At 37.6% G+C, this 10064-nt stretch overlaps 1 protein-coding gene across 1 annotated transcript in view; it reads left to right on the forward strand.

Annotated features, from left to right (window-relative positions):
• LARS1 (leucyl-tRNA synthetase 1) overlaps positions 1 to 9796 on the forward strand; it is a 52819-nt gene extending 43023 nt beyond the window's left edge. Inside the window, exons 29-32 of the mRNA XM_045825316.1 lie at positions 1910 to 2014; positions 3534 to 3629; positions 4744 to 4876; positions 9391 to 9796. Of these exons, the coding sequence (XP_045681272.1) occupies positions 1910 to 2014; positions 3534 to 3629; positions 4744 to 4876; positions 9391 to 9596 (540 nt within the window). The 3' untranslated portion in view covers positions 9597 to 9796. The remainder of the gene's footprint in view (positions 1 to 1909; positions 2015 to 3533; positions 3630 to 4743; positions 4877 to 9390) is intronic.
• The last annotated feature ends 268 nt before the right edge of the window (positions 9797 to 10064 follow it).

A 10064-nucleotide genomic window follows, 5' to 3' on the forward strand; every position in this document is an offset into this window, starting at 1 on the left:
AAACTTAGTAATAAAACTAAATAATGTCTTAAGTCAATGTATGATTTTGTGTTGGGCCACATTCATAACCGTCCTGGGCCACATGCAGCCCGTGGGCCACTGGTGGTTCACCCCCATGTAGGGTTTAGCAGTGTCCTTGGCATCTGCCCACTAGATGCCAGTGGGACCTCTCCTTCACCCCTCTCAACTGTGACAAGCAGAAATGTCTTCAGACATTGCTAAATGTCTCCTGCAGGCACATTCAGCATCCCCCCTGGAGTTCCCCTATGAAGAATCACTGAGTTAGATTCTTAGTTTTTTTCTTGTACATAGTTGATCTATTGGATTTCTTCACAAAAAGAAATAAAAGAAGGCTGTCGTTTGCTTAAGATCTTAGGCTCTGAGGTCAGGCACATCTTGGTCCAAATCCCGTTTGCCTGTTATTTCTTAGTTGTGAGGCCCTAGACAAATCACTAAAATTCTTTTGGCCACATGGTTTTTTATCTGTAACATGAGGAAATTAATAGAACCTACCTTTTAAGAGTGCTGTGAGGAGTCAATGAAATAATGCAGTTTTAACATACTTAAATATTACCTGTCAAGAAGTAAGCTCATTAAGTTTTTTTTTCAAATGTAAGTTGGTGCCCTCTAGCCTGCTGGGTACATAGTGGTTATTCTTGTACTTTAGATTAGTTCTTGAACCTTCTAGGCTACAGATGCCTGCCTGATGGAGACCCAGACTCTTGGCTTCTCCTATATTGGAGTAGATTCTTTGGAGAGCCTTTTAATTCTCCTAGACAGAATTAATGATCTTAGCCTTATCGTATTTCAAGTTTGAGAAATAATTTAGCATTCTGGATTGACTGATCCCAGTCAAGTTATAAACTGTCTGCCGGCATGCTCCTAAGTCATTGTTCCCGTTGGTTAGAGTGCCACATCCATTGTGAATATATGGATGCAACAAAATGTCCCATTGTTGGTTGCAAAGGCAGCAAATGTTAATGACATGCCTTAACTGAATTCAGAGAAACTGATTTGAAAATTAGTTATATGGCTTTAGATTCAAGAGTTGGCTTTTTGAAAAGCCAGCGTTAGGCTATTTAAGTAGTAATATATTTTTTCAGTAATATTGGTGATTTGCCAGACATATTAGTGGTGTTGAAAAGTGTTTAATAACTCTGGTAATAAGAAATTGGCTTTTTAGCATGTTTGTTCCCCACCGGAAAAGAAACAGACCTGGATGGTAAATGAAGACAATAAATATTAGGAATCATGTCAGGTCACTTTCACATAAGTGCAGCCTGTTCTAGGCAGTTAGCTGTATTTGTGCATGAACTTGGCTCTCCAAAGTTATATTTTCCGTTGGCAAATATTTTATTTCATGTTCAGGAAAATTAAGAAAATAAATTGTTTTGTATTTGCAACAGTATTATATATTATGGCCTTTTAAATTTTATTTTTAAATTTGTAGGAGTATATTAGGGAACTTACTAGTAATTTATATTCTCTGAAATAGCTTTACAGATTTGGTATCTTGGAAGATTTATTATTATTTTGGTTACCTGAAGGGGTATCTTCACACATTTGTTTGATTCCTTGTCCAAGCAAGTTCTTTGGGTTTGCATATTAAATCAATCTAAATAAAACAATGATAAAATCATATTTATTTTATGAATCTGTAAACCTCGTCTTTCCAGTCTTTTCATTGCTGCCATAATCTTATCATATTTTAAATGATAATTACTCTGAGCTAGTAATTTCATTAACAAGCAGACATAGATAAGGGAAACCATGAGTCCAAGGCCTTGCCTTTAATTGTTCAAATTTGAAGATTTTATCAATTGAGAGAAGAATGATTGCTTTGGAGGAAATATATTCTTTTCAACATATTCTTAATGTTTTTGTTTTTCAAAACCATTTTGGCTGCTAGGAAAATCTGGAGAAGGTGGGACCCCGTGTTCTGGATTTGCAATTAGAGTTTGATGAACAGACAGTGCTTATGGAGAATAGAGTCTACCTGACCAATTCCCTTGAGGTAAGAGGGGTAGGAATTGTAATAACTAGTTAACCATAGTAAATATAATCCAGTGCTTTTGTTTTATAATGAACATTTTATAAACTTCTGTATTTAGTAACTTTGCCAAATATATCAGTCAACATTTTTTTGGAGGGAAAGAGAATGGATACATATAGAAGCTGCAGAAAGAAAAAAATGATCTGTTGTCTTATTTCACTTATCAATTATTCTATACATAAAATAATAACTAGATATACCTGGATATTCACCCCTGCAATTAATTTTTTAAAAATGAGAGACCTCATATACATTCAAAACCTCTCATATTATGGGGTACTCTGAATTGCTTCTTCCCCCTTCCCCTTCCTTTTAGGCCTTAGTTTCATAGAATTGGGTTAAATAGAATCCTTGGTTCATGATAAATTGTTATTGGTCCATGTCTGGTCATGCTTTTAAATTTTAATTTATTAAAAATTTTTATTCTGGAATGTAAAGCTCTTTTTAATTAAAAGTATAGTTGACATAAATATATTAGTTCCAGGTATATGACATAAGTACTTGGCATTTATATACAGTATGAAGTGATCGCTGTGAGAAGTCTAGTAACCATCTGTCACCATACAAAGTTATTCTGATATTATCAACCATATTTCCTATATATAGATTACATTCTGTTTTTTAACAAATAATTATATAATGAACATCCATGAATCTACTACCAGCTCAAGAACTAGAACATTACCGAGAGCTTTCACACATTCTCACTTGCCCACCATCTGGCCCCCGTTACAGCTTCATGTATCGATTCTAAAAATGCTGTCTCTCAGGCAACTAAGGCAGAAGGAAAGGCAATTTGCTCTAGAAAAACTGTTAGAAGACAAAGTGGTTCTAGTGATAATGAAGACACTGAAATGAAAAAAAAAAAAATGAAGGTTTGGAATTTGAATAAAATTGTTTCATATTAGAATGGAAGATAGTTATTTCTTAATAACTCCTTTATGTCATGCAATTATAAATAAGTTAATAATTAAATTAATAAATATTACTAGACATCTATTTTAAGGATATTTCTAAATATTCATATATATTCATGGAAGTCAAAAACTTCTTGGATCTTTGGGGAATGGGGATACATTTAGGATCATCTTATATTCAGGCATATACAATATGTAACATTTTTGTGTTTATTTAGGTGGAAACCTTTTATTCTCAAATTCTAGATGTCTGAACTTTATTTAAGTTCAGCCTTTTTATGCTGATTTTTCATTTTCTTTTATATAGCAGGTAATTCACAGATTTCATTATAGAAAATGTTAAACATGATTATATCAATAACAGCACTAGGAGACATCTAAGATCAGTGTTAAATCATTGATTATAGATTTCATTCAGCGTTTATATGGAAAATAATAAAATTGCACAGACCATTTCATGTTAAGTGGAGAACCTAGTTTTGCTCTTTGATGAAATGAGGTCATGATTTATTCCAGTCATACTAAGTAGTACTAATGACTCCCGTTTTTCCCCCTCGGTTTAGCTGGAACACATAGAAGTCAAGTTTGCCTCTGAAGCAGAAGATAAAATCAGGGAAGAATGCTGTCCTGGGAAACCACTTAATGTTTTTAGAACAGAGGTAACTTGAAATAATCTCACTGAATCATTGCATTTTAGAGCTAGAAGAGACCTGAGAGATCATTACATCGGATGAAGTGAGGGCCAGAGAACTTAAATGGTTGGTTTGGTCCAGGCCACACAGTTGGTTGGGTATTGGGATGGATTTTCGGTCTCCAAATTTTCTGGTTGGTGCAATATTTGCTTTTCCTTTCTCTTCAATAATAGATGGCATCAGATGTTATTTTTTGGTTAAAAAATAAAAATATGATTTTCAAAACCTGGTTTTTATTTTTAAAAACACAGTGGAAATTGAAATGTGAAATTTTTAAAAAAGTGAAAAGGCACTTTCATTCTTCAGATGAGTCTTGGTTTGAGAATGTTTTTCAAGATATTTTGATTTCTGGCATCAATGAAATAGATGGATTATCTTAAGTTATGCTGGAATTTATTTTCCCCCTTATTATTTGGCTACTATTAGTGAAGATAAATAGCTTTTGGAGTTTTGGAGGATTCTATTTATTTATTCTCCAAGAATCCATTCCGAATGGCAGCATTTGTCCAAGTCCGGTGGACTGCAGTTGTGAGAGTCCATAAAATGCCCTTTTCTTGATAATCAGTGGACTTAGATATCTTAGATAATGAGCAGAATCTTTTATTACATAGCCTACAGAATGCAGGAGGTGGTATGAGATAGAACTGGTTTAATCCTGGCTCTCCCTTTTTGGTTTTATGACCTTGGCCTACCTTGTCAGTCTTCCCAGTTCTCAGTTCTGAATCTGTGAAAAGAGGTCTCAAAGAACTACCTTTCAGGATATAGGAATAATGATGCTTAGGACAGTGCCTGCTACATAGTAGAAATTCAGTAAATGAGGGTAGTTGTAGAGGAGAAAACATAATTATTATTATCCATCATCATATTGATATTTGTAGTTGTCATTTTATCTAGGTGTTTGATTGTAAGCATGAGCTTTGTACATTTTTTTCATGTTTGAGTGTCCCTCTGTCATGATTTCAGAATGCCAGCATTAAGTCTGTCTTTCATTGGACATTAAAAATGTAGCCGAGAGTCCTCTTCATTCAGAGTATTCAGGTTTGATTTCCTATAACAATTATTTTCTCTTTTATTTTCCTAGCCTGGTGTGTCGGTTTTCATAGTGAATCCCCAGCCGTCCAATGGTCACTTCTCAACCAAAATTGAAATCAGGCAAGGAGATACCTGTGATTCTATAATCAGGCGTTTAATGAAAATGGACCGAGGAATCAAAGGTAAATGGTTTCCCCGCACATTTGGCAGTAGCTTATGGATTTGATGAATTCTAAGCCTAGAAAGAAAAGTAGCTGACGCGCTTAGGGATAGCTGTGTAGTGTTGTGGGAAGAGTATTGGACCCAGCACCAGGAAACCTATATTCTCGTTGGGACGTTGTGAGTAGGTAGCTTGGTGACTTGGCCATGCCATTCAACTCTAAACTGATCTCCCCTTTAGTAAAGTGAGGACGCCAGATTAGATATTTTTCTAAGACCCCCATCTACCTTTAAATTGTAACAAGCAATTTCTCTTTCTCTCAGAGGTTTTCAGAATTAAGGAACACATACTCTTAATATTCTAAACTAACTTGCCCAGTTGGGTTTGTTCTTAGGGAAGGGAGATAAATAGTAAATGTTAGTGAATGTGTGCCATGTATTAGCCATCTGATCATTTTGTGACACTGTAACACAGGGTATTATTACTCCCCTTTTATAGATGATAAAGTGGAGGTCAGAAAGGCTAAATAACTTGCGAAGTTCATTCAGCTATAAATCCTTGAGCTGAAATTCAAACTCAGATCCATCTGACTCCAAAGGTCATTCTTCTAAACAATGTGCCTGCAAGTAAAATATGTGAATTTAATTTCTTGTCAGGATTAAGTCAAAATCTATGATTATATTTATGTAGTAGTTTATAGGGTTTTTTTAATCACTCAGTCACATCTTAGGCTGAGCATGCTGTGAAGGGAGTTAGTGTGTCTTTATTATTTTTCTTCCCAATTATGAAGACAGGTTAATGTTGAGATTCCTTATTTTGCATTATCTCCCTTCTTCTTGATGGCAATCAAGAGTTGATTCGGCCACATTCCATTAGTATCAACTTCTTCTGAATAGATTTGTAAGTCCCAGACAGTGACCTAATTTATGGGACTCTATTCCAGGTAACGGTATACCATTAAGACAGAAGATTTAAAATAGCCCTTTGGAATTCATTGTACCATGTTATTTTTTTTTCTCTTGAAGTCATTCATTCACTTTCTGTGGGCACTTCTTGATCAACTATCATGTGTAGTGTATGCAGAGTTAGGTGTGTTTGTAGAGACTCCTATGTATGCACAGGGGGTTTGGGGAGCCCACAAAGTACTGCTCATTAGGACACTGCATCTGGTGAAGGGATGGGGGACTAAGCTACTGACATACATACTCCTAATCTAAGGAGAAACTGCTGAGTGCAGTTAAGAGAGGTATAGATAAAACTGATGGCCAGTGAGGCAAAGGGTGAGATTATTTCCAACTGTGGTGATCGGGGATGAATTTATGCAGAACATCCAGGGTCCGGCAGTAGTAAGGCCTGGTTGAGTATGGTTGGTGGGGTAATAATATGTGTGTAATAACTTATAGTTTTAATTTGAACATTTTACCTAAAATGTCATATGCTGTGCCTGAGTCTGATATTGTTATGTTACAGAACTACATGCTTATGATTTTGTAATGAGAACAGGGCATTATCAGTGCTCTGTATTGTTTAGACAGGGCATGAAAATGGTACCCGTGAGGGTGAGAGGACAGGATGTGTGGCAGCCAGTGGGGTGGGTGCGCTCGTATTTGTTTCACTCTGTGTCAGCAGTATATCAGGGCTGGAGGTTTTATTGTTTTTCGACATTATTTTAAAATGGTGGTAAAATATGCACAACAAAGTTGGCCATTGTAGTCATTTTGAAGTATATGGTTCACTGCCATTAAATATATTCCCATTGTTGTGCGGCCGTCACGCTGTCCACCGCCAGGACTTTCCCATCACCTTAAGCCGAGACCCTGTACCCACTAAATAATAACTCTCCATCATTCTGCCCCCCTCTAGTCCCTGGTGACCACTTTTCTACTTTCTGCCTTTATTTAGAACCATGCAATATTTGTCCTTTTGTGTCTGGCTTATTCCATTTATCAAAATGTCTTCGAGGTCCATCCATGTTTTTACAGGTACCAGTCCTGTTCCCTCGGTTAACCAGGGACGGTAGAGTGGGAGTGCCATCTTTGCAGCCATAGGCTCCAAGGCGGACAGCAGGCGGACAGTTTTTAAATATGAATAAACAAGAAGCCATTTTTTGGCTTTATTTGGCTGTTTTATATTGCATATATGAATCATGAAAAAATTTTGAAAGGAAGAACTCGTTGCCACAAAGAACAATTTGGTGGCTTTTAAAAAAACAGATATTTGTGTGGACCTACTGACTAGGATTATCTTGAGGTGATAACGCATGAGAGAATGTATTCCTGTATTAAAAATTGTATTATAATAATGTTCAGCCTGCCTCGGTTAGCATGTACTCAGACACAGCACTGACTAGGTTCTTCCCTGAACCTCTGGCATAATGCTTATGCTATGTCCTTTGTTAGACTTGCTGTGAATAAAGTCCTGTAAGTTTCTTATTAGTAGCTGTTGTGAAATTTAAAAATAGTTAGAAATGTTAGGGGAGTTTGAAATTCATATTCTCCCAAGTACCTACAGAAGAGCTCTGACCCCGAGACTTTTCCAGAAGCCAGCAGCATGCTTTGATGTCTGAAGGGGTGGAGGATGTGAGACGGCAAAGGAGTGAAGTGCGGGAACAGGGCTCCCCGTCCGCCTGCCGCAGTGACCAGCAAGTCATCCAGTTAGTGCCCATTGTGTTGGGGGTGATTGTGGTCCAAGTCCAGGAGGAACGGGGCTAAAAACATCATTTTGCTTCACAAAGACCACTGAGCAACTATTTGATGATAATGACTTGAAATCACTCGCAACCCTGCCACATATGAACCAATAACTTGGAGTTCGTGAAAGGCTCCATTTCACATTATCAGTCCCTGGTGAATTTCAGTTACTCTCATCTCTTCTCTAAGTGCCTTAAATCTTGTGTAGTTGCAGACTCAGATTTCAGCATTTTCAGTGAGGTCTGGGATAAGAAAAGACAGACCACTAAGGAGGCTCCAAGATTTATTGGCAGTAATGAACTACATGGTGAAACATCAAAGCAAATGTGTTTTGTCACTTAGAAGCCTGATTGAGTGTTAAGGCTTCTTTGAAATAGTCTGATTCAGAATTGCTTGGAATGATGAGGGAGGTCTGCTTTAGGGGGAGACACACACACACACACAGGCAGATCTGCAGTAAGAGGCCTTGTGCATAAAATCTGCTGGCAGAACTTGTCACTGCTTCCATAGCAAAATAATTTGGTATCACTGGTGAGCACGCCGAATTGCAAAGCTGTTAAAATGAATCGTATTTTTACCCCAAATGAGACCAGAGCTGTCATGCAGGCCGTATCTGCTCCTTTCCTGTTTTAACTCAGGGCTTGTGCTGTATCTGGGAATAGATTTCATGCCCTCTGCAGAGATGGACTCTCTAGAGATTCTCAGGCAGGGTTTGTCTTCATGGTAGTCACAGGTAATTGCTCTATAAGCCCCAAGATCCTGCCTGTAAACTTGTAGCCCTTCCATCTTTGTTTCCCAAGGAGAAGAGAATGCGTGGATAACTTGTACTTCTGGCATAGCCGCCAGCTGCTTTTGTGTCTCCTTTTATCTCTTATCCCTCTCTTGCTAAGCTTCATACTCTCAAAGCAACATAATTGGGAGTGGAGCTCACGGACCACCCAGCGATCTACTTTAGAAAGGGGTGGGAAGTAATTTGGAAAATATCTTCTGTTTCTGTGGCTCAGGTTAAACATAACTAGCCAGGCTACACTTAGAATCACCATTTGTAGTCATTTATCATATTTTTCCTCTATATAAAATAAAATCACTTGGGGTTGGAAAATCTCAGAATTGCTGAAATAAATAAACTTTTTTTCAGGCTCAGTTGTTGGCAGGCTTGTTGGATCATAAATTTGATCAAGGGGCAAGTGTTTTCTTTGCCAGGAGCCGTCTTATCAGCTTGCACAAGAGCAGATCAGGAAAATCGCAAGCAGGGGAGGATTGGAGCTCTTCCAGAAGCTTTAACTTCTAAAATCTGTGCCCTTTGCCCTTGCCCTTCCCCTTCTCTCCTTGTCTCTCATCAGCCTGTTAACGCAAACACTTTCATCCTTTGAATAAAACAAGAAACTCATTGTGCTATGTATTAGAATAGTAATTCTTTTTTTCTAAAAGTGTCTTCCAAAAAACCCCAGTAACTCTTACAGTTTTAATATATTCCAGGAAGCAAGACAAGGAAGAGAAGTATATTTTCTGATATTCTGGAAAATGGTTAATTGAAGCATATAAAAAGTGGTTTGAGAGGCCATACAGGATACTGCTCAAAATTAGACTCAACCCCTTCCCCTCAGTTTGTAATTCCAGGGCATGTGTTACACAGGATCTCTGACAATTGATCTGGGTAAAAGCTGACAGAGGATGATTGCTTAGGTTTAGCTTTCCTTTCTGAGATTGGGTCCTATTTCATAATCTGATGAAAATATATTTTAGATGTAGTGATCGTTGTGTTTAAGACATGAATTATCAGAGTCAGGGCATGGGTTTGAGTCAGTAATTAAATGCTCATATCAAGCATCTTTTTTTGCTGTAGATATTTCCAAAGTGAAACTGATGAGATTTGATGACCCACTGTTGGGGCCTCGGCGGATTCCTGTCCTGGGAAAAGAGCAAACTGGGAAGACCCTCATTTCTGAGCACGCGGTTTTCCACATAGACCTCACGAGCAAGAAGGTTTATCTTACGGAAAATGGGCTCCGGGAAGATATCGGTGATACCGTGGTCTATCTGGTTCATTAGACTCTTGCAAACTGGAGATTTTCCCTGGTTTCTGGGGATGCTACTATTTGGTGCCTACAGATTGACGATGAGAACCTTAGGCTGGCCCTATATAGATTTCATTTCTAACCATTCAATTCTGCACGTAATCATAATTATACCAAGTCGTCTTGGATTCCCAGACCTAATAAATTTTTTTTCCGTAGAGCCTCCAAGAGAAACAGTTTGTCATACTTTTCTTTTTAATTTAAAAACATCACTGCTAATTCCCAGCAGCTTCCAGCCTTTCACATCAACACAAAGGTGTCACTGTGCTTCTGTGAGGTGTACCTTGTGCTACTCCTGAAGGCTAAGGCATGTCTACCAGCTTTTTACATCCATTACGGAGTTAGCTTTATTTCTCCTTTAAAGAGAAAAAAGTACATTAGACAGCTAGTTTTGTGTTTTAAACAAAAGAACTCTCATGACTATTTAAAAGAACAAATGAGA

This window comes from Phyllostomus hastatus, unplaced genomic scaffold (genome assembly GCF_019186645.2).
Source record: "Phyllostomus hastatus isolate PE091 unplaced genomic scaffold, TTU_PhHast_1.1 phas_contig_150, whole genome shotgun sequence".
Taxonomy (NCBI): Eukaryota; Metazoa; Chordata; class Mammalia; order Chiroptera; family Phyllostomidae; genus Phyllostomus; species Phyllostomus hastatus.